Genomic DNA, 23,660 nt, shown 5'->3' with positions numbered 1-23,660 from the left:
TATCAAATTAAATCCCTGTACAGAAGATTTGAAATGAGCTTTGGCATAGCTCTTTAGCAGTAAAATTTGCAAGCTATGCATTCTTTCTTAATTGATAATTGCACAAAATTTTGTGCTGTATGAAAGTTTTCAAAATTATTTAAAAAAAAAAAAGACTACTGACCTAAAACATCTGTTCTTTTCAGTTAACATTATAATATGTACATCCTACAAACAAAACATTTATTAAAATTTGGCGAGGTCCAAAAGAATTCTTACAAAGTGATTTGATTGTAGAATGCCCCAGTAGATTAATTACTCATTTTTTTCCTCACAGTATTAAGAAATAAAATTCAAAAATATTAATTGATTTTTGCCATTTACTTATTACTAAAAGTCTAATGTAAGTTTTACAGTTACGAACAACTTACCTCCAATAATAATATATGTGAAACTCTTCCTATTAGCAGCAGAAGCTTTGTTTTTACTCTTTGGATCAACTGTTCCACTCCTTCTATAGTTAGAGAAATCTGGTACTGTAAGATCAGTATGTGCTAGCCGGACCTGAGTTGTTACTATTCAACAAAACAAATAAATGAATCATTTACACCAATTGCTACTACTACATGAAAAAATCATTACAACATTAATATGAAATCAACTGGTTACCATTATTCAAAAATTTTTCTCTCTATTACTTCTGAAAGAGATTTTTGCTGTTAACAGAAGATACATTTAAACAAAATAAATAATTGAAGATGCATGATAACTACAGCTCAAAGTAAATTAAATTCTTCAGCTGCTCTTAAAACTGGCAGTTTATAATAAAATTAATGCTTGATGTTATATTTGAACATATAACAAAATAAGATGTTTTTATTCATCCATCTGTGTTAACTGACATGAAATAAACATACATATTTTGATAAACTGACTCCATGCTAAAGCATCGATAATTCAAGCATGGGTTGAGCCAACTGCCAACATGATCACTGAGTGGTGGGATAATTTTGGGGGTTGCAATTTGTTGCCCACCAGGCTGGTCTAGTGGTTAACTTGTCATCGCAAATCAGCTGATTTCAATTTCAAAGTCGAGAGTTCTAGGGTTCAAATCTTAGTAAAGGCAAATACTTTATACGGATTTGAACACCAGATCGTAGATACTGGTGTTCTTTGATGGATGGGTTTCAGTTAAACACACTTCTCAGGAGTGGTCAACCTGAGACTGCACTCATACATTCACATTCATACATATCATCCTCATCCATTCTCTGAAGTAATACCTTATGGTGGTTCTAGAGGCTAAACAGAAAAAGAGAGAGGGTTGAAATTTGTTAGATAGGCAGGATGTACCCAATTAGACTTAATACAAGTATTGTATAATATAGTATTATGTATTTAAAAGGGTTTGGGAAGTTCTGGATTTAGGCAAATCATATTAGTTACATTAATTCAAAGATGAATTACAAATTCGAAAATGATTTTAAGTTAGCCAAATCACTTTTTAAATTATCACTAATTTCTAATACTGATAATGAATTCTAAATTTAAAAAAATGTGTGTTTATTCTCCCTATGTTTTCAGCAGGATTCCTGACAAAAAAAAAACACAATCTGATGGATGATATGTCCATCTGTTAGATATCACACACACTACATATTATAACCAATTGATATTCACCTACTAGTTGCAAATAAAATAGCATTTAAGTCACAAAAACAATTCATAAAGGTTATAAATTTTTATTCCAGTATGTCAATAATAAACTAAAACATTTAAACTTAAACTGGTGTTATGTACAAATAGCACATAACATCATAAAAAAATTTCATATAATAATTTTCTAGTATATGAAAATATAAGGCAGAGATTTTATCTAGTGTTTTGAGTTATAAAGTGCAAACAAAATGAGCAGTATCAGAAAAATGATATAAAAAACATGTAAATTCTCTTTTAGTCATACTTTAAGCAGATAGTAACAGTGTCTCTTTGTTTATTAGTTGGCCGGCTGCAAGCGTATTGTTTTCTTTTAACAGTGAAGTGGTTAAGTGACTTTTAATGGTGTTAAGCGATATACACAATATACAGTATAGAGAGTATAGAATATCATAATTGTAATTAACTATATCGACATTTAAGAGTAAGCAAGATGTAAACTGTGCATTTTGTGACTGGCACAGCAGACATGATGAACTTTGAAATCATTCTGTAAATAAACACCCAAATGAAAAACCAAGAACTAAATATCAAGCTAGTATTTCTGTATTTTTAAAAACAAAAATTCATGATGGTGATGAAATAAGTAGCAGAGAACCTTTAAACAAACAAATAAAACTTGGTGAATCACAATCACTTTGTTTAGAATCAGATTTATCTTGCTGGCAAAACAATGCCGATGTTGAAGATAACGTGATTTTCTCTAACTATTTATCCTAATGTTTTTGAACAATTGCCAACTATAAATTAGGCAATATCCGGCCTTAATAAAAAACGTTGAACTATTAAAACCGAATCAGGTTAAAACTATTGAAACAGGCCCATCTCGTCCACTTATCCAGGCCAACACCAGCTGAAAAAAATGAAGAATTTGAGGCAAAACTCAAATTAATTAACAAAAGCAAATCGCTTCCAGATAGTTCTCAGCTAATGCTGTGTTTAGCAGAACAGATGGACACAGTACATTGCTCTCCATGTGTAGAACATTATAAAACCATTCCAAAGGAGGTAGTGGTTCTTAAATCTGGCACTTCTGGTTTTTTCTCTCTACCAAGTTAACACCAGTTAATTCAACCGGTTCAAAGTGAACAGTTTTGAAATTTTAAAACCATTTAATTGACCACTTGCATTCATCTGCTCATAAATGGTGCATTGACTTTTCTGAAGCAACTGAGAAAAGAAATATAATTTTGCAAAAAGTGCACAAAAACGTGGGTCTGAGGGTTGCTAGAGCAGCTTATAGTGCCATTAAATAAGGTAAGGGTGGGAAGTATTTTGAAAGGTTATTAAGTCTAAATGTATTAAATGATAATTATATTGGTGAGCTTAATCAGCCCAAGGAATTTTACAAAGGAATTGAAAAAAAAAATTACCACGATAGAAAAATTTCAGATTTTTTGGGTACTAAAAATTCGGTAAAAATCCGTTTGCCTTTAATATCTGTCACTGCTGTTAAAATAACCAAACTTCACCATACATATCAGATTCCATGTCTGACCACATTAGTAGATGATGTTTAAACTAGTATTATTATTGATATATTACAATGTGGCACTTCACACAAGGGTGATTATGTTCTTGTTCAGAAACTTGAATGTGCTATAGAGAATTTCAATATTAAAATAGTTAAATGGCATGGCTTTTGATGGACAATATTTTAATCTAGTGTAGATAAAAAAAACCCTACTTTTTCCTCCCTACGTAGGCCTTAGCACCTTAGATTAGAGTGTGTTTTAAATGGCATTTGCAAAGACTACACTTTTTCTTGCTTTAACAGTCAAGCTCAAACATAGGAAATGTAATGAAAAATTACAACTGGGAAATTGGCTATGAGGAATTAATTACATTAGCAGATGAACTACAAGCGAGTTTTTTAAACCCTAAATCATTCCAACGAACCCGTTTTGTTAAGCGTGAATTGAGAGTTTACAGATCATTTCAAAGAGATTTCAAACTATTTTTCATTGCTTTCCAAAAAAGCGAACTAAAAGCACCTAAAAGTAAAAAATACTGAAGCTAAAAAGCATTCAGTAGAGCTAATAAAATTCTATAAACATGAATTCACTTACCAGCTACTTGGGACAACTGATATTTTAGAATTAGTGATGGGTTTAGTTACACCACACAAAATGTAAACATATGTATCTGGACAGTTATTGATAATTACACTTCAATGAAAAGAAAATGGAAATTGAAATGAAAAGTGCAAAATTAAATGAGGAGAATTTTCCATCTCTTTTTAAGAACCTTAAAAGCTAAATAACAATATTTACAAAAAATGTTTACAATCTGATGAAGATCTAGAGATCTGAAGAAACAGATGCAAATACACTTGAATCTTCAGCAATTTTAACAAATTGGATCAATAAAAATCAAGGGTGCAACTTTGATGATAAGCTCTTTTATTACAGCTAAAAATGATGAAGAGCAATCTTGCAAACTTACTTAAAAAAATTTGATTCTTCAAATGAAGCCAAAAAACCTTTAATTGAGCAAGACAAGAGTGATCAAAGAACTATTTACAAACACTGAAGTTAATTCTGAAATCTCTGAAAAACTGCTTAAAAATCTGTAGTGAGGCTGTATGTGAATCTGTTGGATCAGTCACTGGAACCATCTGCATAACAGAAATGTAGAATGTGACACTGTTTCCAAAAGTATTCACTTCATGGAATGATCCTTCCTTTCATCATGCGTCGCACCTTTTACAGAGATCTTTGGATTTTTTTTTGTCTTCAGTCATTTGACTGGTTTGATGCAGCTCTCCTAGGTTCCCTATCTAGTGCTAATCGTTTCATTTCGGTATACCCCCTACATCCGACATCATTAACAATTTGCTTTACATATTCCAAACGTGGCCTGCCTACACAATTTTTTCCTTCTACCTGTCCCTCCAATATTAAAGCGACTATTCCAGGATGCCGTAATATGTGGCTTATAAGTCTGTCTCTTATTTTAACTACATTTTTCCAAATGCTTCTTTCTTCATCTATTTGCCGCAACACCTCTTCATTTGTCACTTTATCCACCTATCTTATATGTTTTTAACATTCTTCTATAGCACCACATTTCAAAAGCTTCTAATCTGTTCTCAGATACTCTGATCGTTCAAATTTCACTTCCATATAAAGCGACACTCCAAACATATACTTTCAAAAATCTTTTCCTGACATTTAAATTAATTTTTGATGTAAGCAAATTATATTTCTAACTGAAGGCTCATTTTGCCTGTGCTATTCGGCATTTTATATCGCTCCTGCTTCTTCCATCTTTAGTAATTCTACTTCCCAAATAACAAAATTCTTCTACCTCCACAATCTTTTCTCCTCCTATTTTCACATTCAGTGGTCCATCTTTGTTATTTATACTACATTTCACTACTTTCATTTTGTTCTTGTTTATTTTCATGCGGTAGTTCTTGCATAGCACTTCATCCATGCTGTTCATTATTTCTTCTAAATCCTTTTACTCTCAGCTAGAATTACTATATCAACAGCAAATCGTATCATCTTTATCTTTTCACCTTGTACTGTTACTCTGAATCTAAATTGTTCTTTAACATCATTAACTGCTAGTTCCATGTAAAGATTAAAAAGTAACGGGGCTAGGGAACATCCTTGTCGGACTCCCTTTATTATTACGGCTTCTTTCTTATGTTCTTCAATTATTACTGTTGCTGTTTGGTTCCTGTAAATGTTAGCAATTTTTCTTCTATCTCTGTATTTGAACCCTAATTTTTTTAAAATGCTGAACATTTTATTCCAGTCTACGTTATTGAATGCCTTTTCTAGGTTTTTAAATGCCAAGTATGTTGGTTTGTTTTTCTTTAATCTTCCTTCTACTATTAATCTGAGGCCTGAAATTGCTCCCCTTGTCCCTATACTTTTCCTGAAACCAAACTAGTCTTCTCCTAACACTTCTTCCACTCTCCTCTCAATTCTTCTGTACAGAATTCTAGTTAAGATTTCTGATGCATGACTAGTTAAACTAATTGTTCTGTATTCTTCACATTTATCTGCTCCTGATTTCTTTGGTATCATGACTATAACACTTTTTTAAGTCTGATGGAACTTCCCCTTTTTCATAAATATTACACACCAGTTTGTATAATCTATCAATTGCTACCTCACCTGCACTGCGCAGTAATTCTACAGATATTCATCTATTCCAGGAGCCTTTCTGCCATTCAAATCTTTTAATGTTATCTTAAATTCATATCTCAGTATTGTTTCTCCCATTTCATCCTCTATAACACCATTTTCTAATTCATTTCCTCCATATAACTCTTCAATATATTCCACCCATCTATCGACTTTACCTTTCGTATTATAAATCGGTGTATCATCTTTGTTTAACACATTATTGGATTTTAATTTATGTACCCCAAAATTTTCCTTAACTTTCCTGTATGCACCGTCTATTTTACCAATGTTCATTTCTCTTTCCACTTCTGAACACTTTTCTTTAATCCAGTCTTCTTTCACCAGTTTGCACTTCCTGTTTATAGCATTTCTTAATTTCCGATAGTTCCTTTTACTTTCTTCATCACTAGCATTCTTATATTTTCTACGTTCATCCATCAGCTGCAATATATAATCTGAAACCCAAGGTTTTCTACCGGTTCTCTTTATTCCGCCTAAGTTTGCTTCTGCTGATTTAAGAATTTCCTTTTTAACATTCTCCCATTCTTCTTCTACATTTTCTACCTTATCTTTTTTACTCAGACCTCTTGCGATGTCCTCCTCAAAAATCTTCTTTACCTCCTCTTCCTCAAGCTTCTCTAAATTCCACCGATTCATCTGACACCTTTTCTTCAGGTTTTTAAACCCCAATCTACATTTCATTATCACCAAATTATGGTCGCTATCAATGTCTGCTCCAGGGTAAGTTTTGCAGTCAACGAGTTGATTTCTAAATCTTTGCTTAACCATGATATAATCTATCTGATACCTTCCAATATCGCCTGGCTTTTTCCAAGTGTATATACTTCTATTATGATTTTTAAATTGGGTGTTGGCAATTACTAAATTATACTTCGTGCAAAACTCTATAAGTCGGTCACCTCTTTTATTCCTTTTGCCCAGCCCGTATTCACCCACTATATTTCCTTCCTTGCCTTTTCCAATGCTTGCATTCCAATCTCCAACTATTATTAAATTTTCATCTCCTTTTATATGTTTAATTACTTCATCAATTTCTTCGTATACACACTCTACCATGACATCATCAGTGTGCTTGTAGGCATATAGATGTTAGCAATTGTTGTCTGTTTAGGTTTTGATTTTATCCTTATTACAATGATTCTATCGCTATGCATTTTGAAATACTCTACTCTCTTCCCTATCTTCTTGTTCATTATGAAACCTACTCCTTCCTGCCCATTATTTGAAGCTGAGTTAATTACTCTAAAATCACCTGACCAAAAGTCGTTTTCCTCTTCCCAGCAAACCTCACTAATTCCTACTACATCTACATTTATCCTATCCATTTCCCTTTTTAAATTTTCTAGCCTACCAACCTTTTTTAAACTTCTAACATTCCACGCTCCGACTCGTAGAATGTTATTTTTTAATTTTCTGGTGACCCCTTCCTTAGTAGTCCCCACCCGGAGATCCGAACGAGGGACTAGTTTACCTCCGGATTATTTTACCAAGGAAGGCGCCTCCATCATTGCTATATGAAAATGCAGAGAGCCACATTTTCTTGGAAAAAAAGCAGCTGTAGTTTTCCATTGCTTTCAGCTGTGCAGTACTCAGAGGACTGAGTGATGTTGATATGGCCGTTTAAGTCATTCTGACTCACGCCCCTAACAACTAGTGAAAGAGCTGCTGCCCTCTTTCAGGAATCATTCCTTAGTCTGGCTCTCAACAGATACCTCTCCGATATGGTTGCACCTTCGGTCCAGCTACTCTGTAACACTGAGCATTCAGGCCCCCTCATAAATGGCAAGGTCTCATGATTCATAGAGGGGATCTTAGGATAGACACTTTAATGGTGGAAAATAGCATTTTATGAGATTTTCCTCAACCAATCGTATAAAAGTATTTAAAACATCAAAAGGCACTGACATTCTCTACAGAGATAAAAGAACGTTGCCTTCTCTTAATGACTTGAACTGATAATCATCACTGTACTCATTACAGGTAATTGTCTTTATGAAGTATTATTAATTTAATCATGATATTAAAACAATTTTTCATTTACCTTCAATAAAATAGTTAAACAATCCTACAGACATTGAAACGGCAGATTTTTTATGTATATTCTAAAAATAAAACATGATAAATTTCTGCACCTCAGGTAAAAGATGGTAATTCCATCAGATTTCCATTGGATTTATGAGTGTTTACCTCTTGTATTTTAATAATTAGCTTAATAAGTAATAGTTTTTTAACGTCTCAGAGATTAAGCCTAACATATTTATTTTATTTCAGTGCCCTCATCAGTGGTCATCTTCCCTTGAAGCCACCACACAATAAAGCCAATGAGAGTGGTTCAGAAAAACTTTTTATTTACAATCCAATTATAGATGGGCTCTCCTTTGAAATAGTTCCCTTGGGAAGCCACGCAACACTTTAAACGGTTTTCCCACTCTTCATAGCTGTGTTGGAACTTCGGAACTGGAATGGTAAATTACATTTTTTCTAATGTTTTTTACCGTTCCAAAATCGTGTCCTTTGAGATGTTTCTTTAAAGTCGGGAACAGGAAAAAGTCACAGGGACTCAAGTCAGGCGAGTAAGGTGGTTGAGGAACTACAGGAATGTTTTTCTGAGAGGGGTGTCATTATGTGTTATTTCTTTGTTCAACACTTCCTTATAAACAGTTATTTTAATTAACTTAAGTACTTGCAATCTATTAACTGTTCAGGACTACCACATCCACTGATTTATTACCTAACTTTATCTATTAAATCAATTTTAATTTATGTTAACAAAATGGTTTTAAAGCAAAACTAAAGAAGTACTTATGATTTTTTTCATCACACAACGATAAAAAATTAAAAAAAATATAACACTAGAATGTACACCAGTACTTTTAAATGATATATAATTCAACTTTAAACACTACTTTCTATAATGAAAATTTTACATAAAATTACAGGAGAAGAAATATACATCATTTAAATCACTGGCTTGGAATTACCTTTTATATATAAGTAGGCTAGGAAAATTGATTTTTTAATTTTTGTAGTTCACCAAAAACAAAACAGTTTAACAGTAATAAAATGGTCGATTTTTGGATTTTTTAAGTGATAGATAATTATAAGGAAAATATATTTATTTTAATATCTGTGCAAAAATAATTACTCTAATTTAATAATATTAACCTTAAAAATATATTTGTTAATAATAATGCAACCATGCAAATGAAAACTTTAAATTTCATACCAAAACTGTTGTTAAGTCAAATGATATTAAAAGTATTTGAATCAGTTGTTTGGTTACCTAGACACATTTGGATCTATAATTTTAACACTAGCAAATCTTCTAAGCCTAAATTCTCTTTAAAATTAGCAGAAATTGTAGCAATGTCTGAATTACACAATTTCAGTTTACAAACCTAAGGTTATGATAATGAATTTCTGTTGTTACAAAAGGTAAATTAGAATTATTTCAGGCAGCATATAGATAATGATTATGATCATACTACATTCTTGTGCATTATTTCTTATTTAATGTATTTTCTGTGTTATTAGATATAAATTCAGTTTATCAAATGGGCTAACTTTCAGGTTCCAGAAAAGGTCAATCTACCTGTTTTGCTCACATCAGCAAATAGGGGTAACATTCAAATGTTATGTTTAGTATTACTTAACTGGCTTCCAGATAATGAATATGTATCATTAACATGCAAAATACAGAAAATCTTTTCAAGAAAATGAGTGAATGTATGGATAATTATTTCCATAGATATAACAGCATTCATTTTTCTGGATACATATTAAACAAAACAGCAAATTAAAAACATTGTTTGAACAATTAATGTAAAAAATCAATTTTAAATTAAAATGCAGGAAAAGTACATTCAAATAAAAAGATCTCCTCAAATAGGACGAAACAAAAATCAGTTTAGGGAATAAAAGTTAACTAAAAAATCTAAGCACGTAATTATTAATAAGCTTAATATTAATTAATACATAACAATAATTACCTGGCGTTCCATGTTTTACGCTTAGTGCCTTAAAGGGCATTATTCTTTTCCAACTATAATTCCATGTAGCTGTAGGTCGAGTATAAGGTATTTTCTCACTCTTTACTACAGCGGGAGAACTAAGTGGTTTAACAGCAGATGCAACGGCTTGACTAGTAGCCTTAACAAAGGGAGCTAAATTTCCAGATTTTGATATCACATTCATTTTTAAAATACAGATAGAACCATTCAATACACAGCTGATGCCCCTTCTAATGCAAAGGGCGACCTTCACTATTTTTCACCGCTAGAGTGTAGCAAGAGATGTTCAAGTGATTTACTAGTTTATTTCATTATTTAATTGTTATGATTATTGATGTGCTCAGTATATGTAAAAAAATATAATAACTTGCGATATTAGATTAAAATACAATGTCTTATGCTTTTATTACTGCTGAAAATTACTCATGGTAACAAAACATTTGCAAAACAAACTTTTGACTAACTTAGTCAGTGCTTGGCCGTTTCCTGCAGTACAACAAATATCTTTTTATGCACGGGTTACAGAAATTAAGATATTTATATAAATAGAAAAGGGGCCCCTCTAAGGTAATTTAGCTACAGTTTGTTTTAACTTCTTATTAACAAATTATATTTTTAGTATGGTTTTTATTCGTCTTTATTATTGCTTGTTGTATTACCTGACGAAAATTGCGGGCAATGCAGAAATAGTCTGTTACATCAATGTTGCATGAACCGTGTCAAGATGGTTGCACGCGAATATTTTTCGCGTATGCGTACAGGTCAACCTTGAAACAAATCCTTTCGATTTTGTGCATTACTTAAGCGTTTTTTATGGTTATTAGGCCAACAAATATTGTTTTACTTACTAACTGCTTCGTAAATTAAGTGTTTCGAATTTTCCGCGGAAATAGTTCGTTTGTTTTTAAAGTCTGTTTGGGATATCAGTCCACACCTGTGCAATTGCATTTTGGTCTTTGCATTAATGACGAAAAATGTAGAGGAGTAGTATATTTTAAGAAGAGGTAATACTGGCTCTTAAAATTAATGTGCAGTGTGTAGTTTTTAATGTCAATTAAAATTATTGAATTATTTTCTTGTGTAGTGTGAAGCAAGATGTGTAATGCAAGTGCTAAGTTAGGAGTGAATACTGCACGGTGCATTTAGTACACATACCAGGTTTGTAGTATGAAAGTTGTCGACTACATCATTTATTGGCATTGTAACCTTTTTTTGTTGTAAAAATTTTAAACAATTAGTCAAATTTTATTCAGTAGCGTTTAAGAGATTCCCGTAATAATATATTTCTAATTGATATTGAGTCGATACTGCATTTGTATAAAAAAATTGGGCCACAACTATAAAACATTTCGTTCAAGCGTTATTGTGAATATTTTTAAGAAGCAGTGGTAATATTAAAATCATTTTGGGGAGAATATTGCTGATATGCTTTCAATTTGTAAAACAAATAATTAGTTGGAACTTGTGGTGGAGGGGGTTTAATTTTTGGATCCAAAGCATCAAAGTATTCATATTATCAGAAATTGTAAGAAAATTTTGTCCAGTTTTACATTGAAATTGTGTTTTCTTTGGAATGACATTAATATTAATGTTTAAAATGAATTAATTTTATTAGATAAAAATAATACTATGCCTGGAATATGTATTCAATGTTTGATTATAATTCCCTGTTTTAACATTTTTAAAACATAGGTACATAGTCTTTTTTTAAATTAAAATAAGTCAGATTTTTTATTAATAAAAGTTGCATTTCTATTGTATTATGGTGTTAAATTACCATTGAATAAACATTTTAAATATATTTGTTTTAAGACTACTAAATTTAGTTGTTAGTAGAAGCATTAAGTAAATATTTTCCTAGGCTATGTGACTTAGGTTTTTTATAATACACCTATTTAAATTTGCAGAAGAGTAATATTTATGGTTGTATTATTTAATTTATGATTTTATTTTCATATTGTATGACTACCAATGTATTAGTTATTAAATTTTCAAGCTCTCCCATTTAATTTGAGTAGTAGATGATTTTATGATATTTTATATTACCAGAGAAGAAAAAAACAGTAAAAAAAATTGTTTGCTGGTTTTTAAAAAATTGAAGTAATTCTTATACCATTCGGTAAATCATATTTCAGGTTATCAATTTTGAAAGTAACATTTTGATATAATCAATTTTAATTTAAATTTTTTAATGAAAATTGAAAGTTGATACTTTTTGATCAACAGAACTGAAATTTTTAAAATATGAGAAAAGAACTTTTTAGTGAAAATATAATTATTCATATTTCTCTGTTGTGTATCTTATATGTTAATATTTAATATTATTAATTTCTTTTTAAGGTCATGTTAACAACATAACCTATTAAAGACTCATCCATCAAAATAAAAGTCAGTGTAATGTTTATTTTGAAAGTTACAGGCTGTTTGAAATTAATGTTATATCAAAATTGCATTTTAGGTGGATTTCATTTTCTGATGGCTAGAGGTTTTTGGTTGAGTTTATTGATAGTCTGATTGTCTGCATCCATGTTCTAAGGTGTACAACTTAATATGTCTATTGACTAAACACTTTTTAATTCAGATTTTGTGAAATTACTAAATTTATATTGGAGGATTGAGTTAATTAACTTCAAAAAATTCAGATTAAATTGGTTAACTGTGTCTGTTATGTTAAAGATAAATATTTAAATTTTATTAAAGTACATTGGATTTTATATGCAAAATTATGTTTTATTGTCATACATGTGAATGAAATAAATTATGTTAAATAATGATAATGACAGGTATTAAAATAAGACACTGCCCTTTTGTATTTGTAGAAAAAATTTAATTTCTGTTTAATTAGGAAGCATATAAATTGACAGTTATATTTGCATATTCCTGAACAACTTCTAATGAATATGTAATTTTGATCATTAATTTGGTTGTGGTTTATTAAAAAACATGTTTTATGATAAAGGAATTTATGATGGATTTATCTAAGTACAGAAAAATGTGAATTTAGAATTCAAAAATACAATTAAAATCATTATTAGGCCTATTCAAAATTTTTAATTTTTTCAATACTCTAGTAAGATCACATTATATTAATGTCAAACTGAGGTAATAATTGGTAGACCCTATCATATTGCCTGTTGCTTTGCTGTATTCCAAATATTCTTTGATTTCCTGTTATACGTTGTCTTCTTCCAGTCATAATTTTTACTAAAATCATGGTCTAAATATGAGACACAATACTGATGGATAAGTAAAAGAATTATGTCTATTTACTTCATAATGGGTAAGATAGTTTTAAAAGATAACTGGTTTGTACTACAGTGAATCAGCTTGTTGCCCATATTATTTTTTTATTCTTGGGATTTGTGATATTTTAGTTTAATTATTACCAAGTTTATTTGTTATTCTTCATTAATATTAATGTTTTTGTGTAGTATTTGGATAAATTTTGTTTGAAATAATATTTTCTAATTTAATACCAGTCTTTGCTTTTATCTGGAACATTTTGAGTTTAAATCTAAATTAGGCTTGAGTCTTTTTAGTGTATCTCATCAGAAAAAAAAGAAATGAAGCGTTAGGATTCTGTTGCCATTTTGAATAAATAAACCAGCTTTTTGTCTTATAGTAACAATTTCAGAAGTATCTTTGTTGTTTTGTTGGTGTTACTGAAATGATCAATTTTTTTGTGCTAGTCTTATTTTGTACAAACGTTTTTTTCTTCTAAGCTGCATTTTCGGTGTAAATAGTTAAAAGTTTGCAAATTATTTTTGTAATAAAATCTTCCAGATGTGTATAATATATTCAGTTTATTAACATTTTTGTATTATTTTTTGAAATTGTTGTTGTTGTTGTTGTGCAGGATGTTTTCCGTTATGCATACTGTTTTTGTTGTTTACAGTGTTTTTTTTAAATGCTATTGTATATCTTTGTAAAAGGTTTCAACTGACGTATGGTTTTTCATACTGGCCTATTTTATATAAATTAAAACCATTTGTCTTAGTATTCATTGGCATAATTTTTTTTAGCCCATTAATGTTAAAATTTTTTTAGGAAAAAATTACATGTATGTGTGTGTATTTTCCTTAAATATCCTTTTTTTATGTAAAAGGTTTTACATTGTAAGTGCAAGCGTTTTATATGGGTAAAGAAGTATTTATAAAAAGGTAAACTAAACTTATTTAAATTTTTAATTGATAGTAAGATACAACCATGCAATTGGGGTTACAGTTATAATAAGGTAAAATATTAAAGGTTTAAAAATTAAACAAAAAAATAAATTTAATTAATTGAACTCACAACCAAATAGAAGGAAGTAAACTTCTATAAGATCTTTTTAGAAAAGATACAATATTTTATTTTTTGAAGTTGTTGATAGTAATTTAGTTATAGTTATTAAGTGGTTTAAGAAGCATATTCAGTATTACTTGATAGTACTATTGGTGTGTTCATATAGTACATTATTTTTTTATCAGATTTACTGTGTGTATAAATTTTATCTGATCTATTTGTTGATTTTTGTGAATTTTATTGCTGTGTATAAAAATGTTTGGTATAATAACTGTATGTGTGTAGTAGTCTTTATGAAATGGTCAGCAAAGATTGGTCCTTATGTTACGTATAATACTTGTTAGTGTTTCTTGCAATTGTGAGTGTGCATCCAGTCTGCAGTCTGCCTATTGTAATATTAATGGAATCGCTACAGGTTATTTTACTTACTTGTGGGTTTATTATATTTGGGAGTGTTTTGTTTGTATTTATGATTTTTTTATGATCTTGTGAATTTTGTTGTTTTGAAAGCGATCTAGTAATTGTAATTGAAAATATCATCTTTATATTACTGTTGGCAAGTTAAAAAAAAAATAAACCTTTTTGTGGCTTTCAGAACTATAAAAAATAGACAGTGTCACAAACTACATGCCAACAAAACGTATACTGATAAACTGTGATCTACTAATGTACTAATGAAACTACAGTGATTCAAGTGAATACTAAATTTGGACTTGTTATGACAGATGTAAAGAATATATGCATATAATCATTGGCTAATCATTCAATAGAATCTTGACAAGCATAAAAAAAAATTAATCACACTTTATAAATTTTTTATTTGTTGAAATTTACTAACGTTAAGATTTATAAAGCAGAGAACTATAGAAATTCCTGTACAAGTCAAATTTACTTTTTGTCTACATAATAAAATGATTTCACGATGATTTTAAAATCATAGTTGCAGTAGTTATCTGTCACAACATTAATTGCTTATTTCCAAGTATTTTGCAATCAAGTTTTATTAAAGTGAAATTACATCTTAGAATAATAATACTTTGTTTTACTCTCTTGATTAGTGATCCCTTTGGAAGCGATTACATTGATATTTTATATTCAATAATAATTACATAATATTTTTAGGTCAATCCATTTCAAGTGGTCCAGAAAAAAAAGTTGTTGATTTGACCATCTCAGAAAAATTCTGTGTTTTGTTGATGCATTCCCTTATCTTTTGGTAGTTCAGAACTAATTTTTTTATTGTGTCTGGTTCAAAAATGGCAACCATTTTTGTTTTAAGCTTCACGTTGTTTTTCAAGTTTGCAAGCATTACAATTTTCACCGGGTTGTCCTAGGCTATTCAAATTAACTGCATTGTGTTCAGAACATTCTGGGCTATAAATCAAAACCCTATTTATTTACGTACCTAATATGATTTTGTTCATGTACATTTTATAACCTTAATTTATTTATCGAATGCGAATGAACAAAATCCAATTTTCATAGGGTAATTTCTCAAAGAAGGAACAGTGTCTCAGCCTCAATTTTTTTTGTTATTTTATATATATGAGTATAATTAGTTTATTTAAAATTCTATGGTGAATAGCTTAATCGTTAAAAATTGAATTTTTCTCAATTTTTCAGCTACATCTGTGTTTGTGGACTAAATTAAAATATGAAAATTGCACACATAAAAAAAGGTCTCTATAGTATCAAACTTTAGTATAAATTCCAACTTTGAGATTAAATGCAAAGTAAGTACAAAAAAATTCTAATTTGAGCAAAAAATGGTTATTTCCACATCCAGGATAAGTGGGCATAAGGAGTTATTCTATTATTTGTGAGGAATTTTAAACTAAGAAAACCACATTTCTTAAAAATAAATGAAGTACTGTATTATATATGATCGTGTAGACTGGCCAATACATAATTTTGAATTATTTTAGATAGAAAGTTTCTTTTTATCAAAATAATGTTATCTTGAAGTTGGGACATGTAACAGCTAAATATTAAAAGTTGTTTATAAAAAAATAATAAACTAATTCATTATTAAAAACAATTTAGTGATAATGAAATGTAGATTGGGGTTTAAAACCCTGAATAAAGGTGTTAGATGAAATGGTGGATTTAGAGAAGCTTGAGGAAGAGAAGGTAAGGACATTTTTCAGGAGGACATCTAGAGGTCTGAGTAAAAAAGATATGGTAGAAAATATAGAAGAAGAATAGGAGAATGTTAAAAAGGAAATTCTTAAATCAGCAGAAGTGAACATATGAGGAACAAAGAGAACTGGTAGAAAACCTTGGATATCAGAGGATGTATTGCAACTAATGGGTGAACATAGAAATTATAAGAATGCCAGTTAGTGATGGATAAGGTAAAAGGACCTATTGACAATTAAGAAATACTATAAACAGGAAGTATGAATTAGCAAAAGAGTGGATTAAAAAAAGGGTTCAGAAATGGAAAGAGAAATTATCATTGGTAAAGTAGACTGAGCATACAGGAAAGTTAAGGAGAATTTTGTGTGGTACATAAGTTAAAATCTAATAATGTGTTAAATAAAGATGGCACACTGATTTATAGAAAAGAAAAGGTTGATAGGTAGGTGGAATATATTGAAGAGTTATACGGAAGAAATTAATTAGAAACTGGTGTTATAGAAGAAGAAGAGGAAGTCGAAGAGGATGAAAGGGAGATACACTATTGAGATCTGAATGTAATAGAGCATTAAAAGATTTGAATGGCAGAAAAGCTCCTGGAATAGACAGAATATTTGAATTACTGCACAATGGGGGGTGTGAAGCGATACATTATACAAACTGGTGTGTAATATTTATGAAAAAGGGGTAGTGCATCAAACTTCTTAAAGAGTGTTATTGTCATGATACCAAAGAAAGATGGAGTAGATAGATGTAAAAAATTCAGAACAGTTAGCTTAACTACTTAGAACACCGGTATCCACGATACTAGATCGTGGATACCGGTGCTCTTTGGTGGTTGGGTTTCAATTAACCACTCATCTCAGGAATGGTCAATGTACAAGACTATGAGAATGTACAAGACTACACCTCATTTACACTCATACATATCATCCTCATTCATCCTCTGAAGAATTATCTAAGCGGTAGTTACCAGAGGCTAAACAGGAAAAGAAAAAAGCTTAACTACTCGCACATCAAAGTTTTAACCAGAATTTTGAAGAATTGAGAGGAGAGTGAAAGTGTTAGAGAAGACAAATTTGGTTTCAGGAAATAAAGGACAAAGGAAGCAATTTTAGTGCTTAGATTAATAGTTGAAAGATCAAAGAAAAGGAAACCAACATACCTAGCATTTATAGATTTAGAAAAGGCATTTGATAACATAGACTGGAATAAAATGTTCAGCATTTAAAAAAAATTAGGGTTCACATATAGAGATAGAAGAACAGTTGCCAACATTTACAGAAACCAAACTGCAACAGTAATCGAAGAGCATAAGAAAGAAGCAGTAATAAAAAAAGGAGTCGGACAAGGGTGTTCCTTATCCTTGTAACTTTTTAATTTTTACTTATAACTAGCAGTTAATGATGTTAAAAAACAGTTTAGATCTGGAATAACAGTGCAAGGTGAAAAGTTAAAGGTGCTGCGATTTACTGATGATATAGTAATTTTAGTTGAGAGTAAAAAAGATTTAGAAGAAACAATGAATGGCATGGATGAAGTCCTATGCAAGAACTACCACATGAAAATGAACAAGAACAAGATGTAAGTAATAGAATGTAGTAGAAATAAAGTAGATGAACCACTGAGTATAAAAATAGGATGAGAAAAGCCTATGGAGGTAGAAGAATTTTGTTATTTGGTAAATAAATTTGGACAATGATGAATGAAGCAGGAGCAATATAAAATCCCGAGTAGCACAAGGAAAATGAGGTTTCAGTCAGAAATATAATTAGCTTACATCAAAAATTAATTTAAGCATCAGGAATGCGTTTTTGAAAATAGATGTTTGGAGCAAAGCTTTATATGTTAGTGAAACTTTGACGATCGGAGTACCTGAGAAGAAAAGATTAGAAGCTTTTGAAACATGATGTTATAGGAGAATGTTAAAAATCAGATGGATGGATAAAGTGACAAATGAAGAGTTGCGGCAAATTGACGAAGAAAGAGGTATTTGGAAAACTATAGCTAGAAGACGAGACAGACTTTATAGGTCACATCATAAGGCATCCTGGAATAGTCACTTTGATATTGGAGGGCAGGTAGATGGGAAAAATTGTGCAAGTAGGCAACATTTGGAATATGTAAAACAAATAGTTAGGGATCTAGGATGTAAGGGTATACTGAAATTAAACGACTGGCACTAGTTAGGGAATCTTGGAAAGCTGCATTGAATTACTCAAATGACTGAAGACAAAAACAAATTAAAAAGAAGCCAAAATTAATCATTAATCAATAAGTTAGACTCTATTTGTAAATCAATTGAAAACCAATTAAATTATAGAAATGAATAAACATTATTTTGAAAGATAACTATTATGTAAATGATTAAATTGTGTGTGCGAATGCGCATATATATATATATATATGTGTGTGTGTGTGTGTGTACGCATATGTTAAAGTTTGATATGAACAGTTTAAAATATAATAAATACAACTGAGGATGTGGGTTTCCACAAAAACGTTTTTGTAAAATATGAAATAAGGTTAGTGTCATCATATTTAATGTGGATCAGTTTGGTTTGTAATTGTATATTAGTACAGAGGAATATTGGTATTGACTTAAAAAAAAATATTATATACAGAGTGTTCCAGGAGGGTTCTTCTAAACTTCATAGGTGTATTTCTCTCATTAAAGTAATTGAAAATAGTTTACATAGACATCGGTCTGAAAATGCTTGTTAGAAAGTTGAGGATAGTGAAAGATTTTGCCCCAATTTCTTCTCTGCTGAAATGAAGGGCCATTAAAATTCTGGGAAGGCAAATTAAGGAGTATATTTACTGGTTTCTTATGGTTATTGACTTGAAAAATGTTGTAAAATGGGTTCCAGAATTTTTTTACCATTATTTTCTATGAAATAGGGTGCAAAAAACAAAAAAATTGAGTTGAAAAACAGTTTTTTAGCTTTGGTGTAAAATAACTTTGTTAAATTGTCAGTAAATAAATAATACATATTTATTTTTAATTAAACAAATCAAAATTATTTGTTTGTACCTTTCACTCAAACTTTGTGAAAGAAATCTTACAGCTGTTAAATCAACATTAAAGGGTCAATCCATTTGAAGTGTCCCAAAAAAAACATAAGCTGGTTGCTTGACCAATTCAAAAAAAATTGAAACTTACCCACTTGTTTCCTACATCTCTCAGGACCTAAAAACTATTTTTTTTAAATTTTTTATTTAACCAGTTTACACCTGTGGTGGCCATTTTTGTTACGATGCACACACTAGTTTTGTGATTGTAAGGGTTTACGGAAAAAATCATAACTAAAAAACTATTGGTCTTGGAAGGATGAAAAAAAGCAGTTAAATCATATTTTCTGAAGGTAAAAGATTGGTCCACTGGTTTATTTACTTATCTCTCTTCTTTCTATGAAAAAAATTACTAATAAATATGAAAAATGGTGAAATTTCACTTTTCGTAATTTTGTTTCAAGAGATAGGGATAGGGATGCACAGTTTGAATTATTTTTTTTTTATATGTAGGTATGTATTATTAGTTTTACCATAAATAATATTAATGGTGATATACTCGCCCCTAAATTTTCATGAATTTTTGAAGACAAATTTTGGCTTCCAATAACTGGCGGGGCTGGTTATAAAAATCTCAAATTTGCACAACTTAGTGTTTTTGTAGATGTTTATGGCAAATAAAAAATTTCTTTTGTTTGTACTAATAAAAAAGTTATAACCTCTTAAAAATCTGTTAAAGTGATACCATTTTGACTCTCTACATAAGTGCTCCAAGGGGGTTTTCTTGTCTTCTTTGCACTAAACTTTTTATATAGTTTTTATATTTTATGAACTTTGATTTAAATTTTGAAAAAATTCAAAATTTTAATTTAAAAAAAAAACTAGTTTTCAAAAATTCATAAAAATTTAGGGATAAATATATCATCATGTAAAACTACTAACATATATATATATACATTTAGAAAAATAATTCATACTGTGTATGCTATCCTATCCCTGCCTTTTAAAAAATTTACGAAAAGTGAAATTTCACAGTTCTTCATGTTCAACTTTATTGGTAATTTTCTCATAGAAAGAAGAGAGATAGGTAAATAAACGATTGGACCATTCTTTTACCTTGAGAAAAATATAATTAAATTGCTTTTTGTTTCATCCTTCTAGGACAAATAGTTTTTTAGTTATGATTTTTTCCTTAAACCCTTACAATCACAAAACTAGGTGTGCACATTGTAAAAAAAAATGACTGCCACAGGTGGAAACTGCTTAAATAAAAAATAAAAAAATAAAATAGTTTTAAGTCCTGAGACATGTAGGAAACAAGTGGGAAGTTTCATTTTTTTTTTTTTGAATTTGTCTTGCAATCACCCTTGGGCCATTTCAGTTGGACATTATATAGTTGTCAGTTTATTAATCTTTAATAGTGCTAAAGTAGTTCAGGAAAAAAAATTATTACATTTTACCTGATTGCTGTTTTAATTCTGTTTTGAAGGTTTTGTATTTCATTACGGCTTTTAAGTTTAACATTATATAATTGCAAGCATATTTACCGCTCATAATTTAATGCATATCTTGTATTGTTATCAAAACAGTTATCTTAGTTTGATGTTTGTTTAAATTATTGAATTATTATATAATCTTATGTCCACTTATCCCAGATGTGGAAATTTGGGTAAGTTACATTTTTTGCTAGAATTCACAATTTCTTTATACACTTTCAGCTTGATACTATAGAGACCTTTTATGTGTGCAATTTGCAGATTTTTATCCAGTCCACCAATAGAGATATTGCAGCTGAAAAATTGAAAAGATTCAAAAATTCAATTTTAAAAACGTCTTAATTTTTAAAGGTTAAGCTACTCACCATTGATATTTTATATATAAACTATAACTACACACACACACACACACACACACACACATATATATATATATATATATAAAATATATACAAAAACAAATTGAGGCTGAGACACTGTTCTTCCTTCTTTAAGAAATTATCCTACCAAAATGGGCTACTAAAATCATGAACAAAATCATATAGGTACGTAAATAAATAGGGCTTTGATTTATAGGCTAGAATGTACTGAACACAATGCAGTTATTTGAATATCCTAGGACAACCCAGTGCTGAGTAATTTAGAAAATTATAATGCCTGCAAACTTGAAAAACAGCGTTAGGCTTAAAACAAAAATGGTCGCCATATAATAAAATCTAGATACAATTAAAAAAAAAAAAAATTAGTCTTGAACTACCAAAACAAAAGGAAATGCATGTACAAAACAGATTTTTTCTGAGAAGGTCAAGCTACCAATTTTTTCCCGGACCACTTGAAATGGATTGACCCAAGAATGTTATGTAATTATTTTTGAACATCAATTTGTAATCACTTTCAAAGGGATCACTAATCAAGGTAGTAAACACAGCATATTATTATTATTATTATAAGATGTAATTTCACTTAAATAAAATAACAACTTAATAAAACTTGATTTCAAAACACTTGGAAATAAGCAATTCCTTAAAAGAGTGTTTGTCATAGGTAGAACCTACTGTCTTATGCTTCTTAAAATCATGAAAACAGTTTATTATGTAGGCAAATAGTAAATTTCACTTGTATGGGAATTTTTGTAGTTCTCTGCTTTATAAATCGTATGTTAGTAAATTTCAAGAAATAAAAATGTATAAACTAATAATTAATGGTTTTTTTATGCTTGTTGTGATGCTTGTCGAATGGAGATTAACCCTTTTTTACTGATAGTTACAGTTACATTTTTTCTGACAGGAATGAGAGTTAAATAATGTTTTATGAAAAATAAAAGCCAAACTTGACTGGGACTCGCCCTGGATCTTATGATTGTAGGTAATTACTTAGGATTGTAAATCATTGTTTAGTTGATTCATTTTAAATGAAATTATACATGTAACTATGCTAGGTTTTTATTTTTGATGAATTAAAAATGAGTCATGATCATGGGATTGTAGGAAGCAGAAATATTTTATTTTTGCTTTTAGTTGATTTAACCCTCAGTAATTCGTTAAATTGGATGTAACATAGTAAAATTAGACATTATATTTAGGAAAATAAATGTTGTTGTTCTGAATTTAAAACAGAATATTAAATGTTTCTGTGAAGTTATAAGTAATCAGTTTATATGTTATTTATTATTTTTTGTTATGTTTATGGCCTTGGTTAAATAGGCTTTTTTAGGATATTTTTTGTAGATAATTTTTAATTGCTTGTAGGCCTATATACAAACTTATTTAAAGTAAATTATATTATAATGCTTTCGTTTTGTTTATAATTATACAAACAGTATCTAGTTCACCTTATGTTATAAAAAAAAAAAATAATAATCACCCCTTTTTTGTGTTATATATATGAACATCTAATTTCATTGAGTATTATATGTGTTATTTTTAATTATTTTAGTTGTTTGTTGTTTAATATTGCTTCATTTTCTCCCCTTTTTGTGATTTAATGTAATTTCCAGCTCCATGAGAATTATAATTATAAAGCCTTGTCACATTACATAAAAATATTGTACAACCTGATTTTAGAAGCAGTTTTAAAACTACTCATTTTTCAATTTACAAAAAGTTACGTAACTGCTGTGGTCTTTATTATTGCTGAATGTGGCTTTGAAAGACATAATTTATCATTATATTATCATTAATATTACACGTCGTATTATCATTAGAGTTACACGGTTTATGTGATCTTATCCAAGAATATTTTCAGACGAAGGTTCTTTGTTTAACCATCAATGCAGTCAAAAAAATGATATCCCAATTCAGCTCACCATTAATTACTTTAGTAATTGTGCTTTTTGTTGTTCTCTGCCATTGAAACATATGTTTCTAGTTCCAGAGAATTGTATTTTCTTCTAAACTGTTTGAAAAGTCATTCATGTATGTATATTAAAATTGTATGCATCAGTACAGTAAACATTCATTTTTTTAATACTAATCATGGAACATTCACACAAATTTTTATTGATTAATTTTATTTGAAGTCCATTTTATTGCTGTTGTATTCAAGTTTCTAACCTTAATATTAGACTCAAACAGGACTACTGGAGAATAATATACACATGGTGATTCAGGAGGAAAGGGAAGTAATTTAGGAACTGATTTTAGAGCTTGAAATAAGGAAAAAATTTCATTCTAGCTTTGTTATAGAGTTACAGCAAGCAAAAAATTTCACCCAGATTTCAGTTCCCCTGATGAAAGGAGTTCTTACTGAAATTATTAAGGTGTTATATAAGAGTGTAAACTTCATGGTTTCTTAAGTTTTTTGGCCTAAAAAATCATATAAAACAAGTCCCAGAACTAACTCCCACAGATTTCATTATACAA

At 29.7% G+C, this 23,660-nt stretch overlaps 2 protein-coding genes across 3 annotated transcripts in view; one reads left to right on the top strand and one right to left on the bottom strand.

Moving 5' to 3' along the window:
- The window catches only part of RFeSP (Rieske iron-sulfur protein), a 35,721-nt gene extending 25,588 nt beyond the window's left edge, over nt 1-10,133 (bottom strand). Inside the window, exons 1-2 of the mRNA XM_075356115.1 lie at nt 9,848-10,133; nt 411-554 (exon numbers count right to left, since the gene is read on the bottom strand). Coding sequence (XP_075212230.1) covers nt 411-554; nt 9,848-10,052 — 349 coding nt within the window. The 5' untranslated portion in view covers nt 10,053-10,133. The remainder of the gene's footprint in view (nt 1-410; nt 555-9,847) is intronic.
- Nucleotides 10,134-10,203: 70 nt separating this feature from the next.
- LOC142319148 (uncharacterized) overlaps nt 10,204-23,660 on the top strand; it is a 42,151-nt gene continuing 28,694 nt past the window's right edge. For both annotated transcript variants that reach the window (XM_075356112.1, XM_075356114.1), the window contains exon 1: nt 10,204-10,435. The gene's annotated coding sequence lies outside the window, so the exon portion shown is untranslated. The remainder of the gene's footprint in view (nt 10,436-23,660) is intronic.

This window comes from Lycorma delicatula, chromosome 2 (assembly GCF_047948215.1).
Source record: "Lycorma delicatula isolate Av1 chromosome 2, ASM4794821v1, whole genome shotgun sequence".
NCBI lineage: Eukaryota > Metazoa > Arthropoda > Insecta > Hemiptera > Fulgoridae > Lycorma > Lycorma delicatula.
Note: the sequence above shows the minus strand (reverse complement) of the source record. Positions and strands in the feature narration are given on the sequence as shown.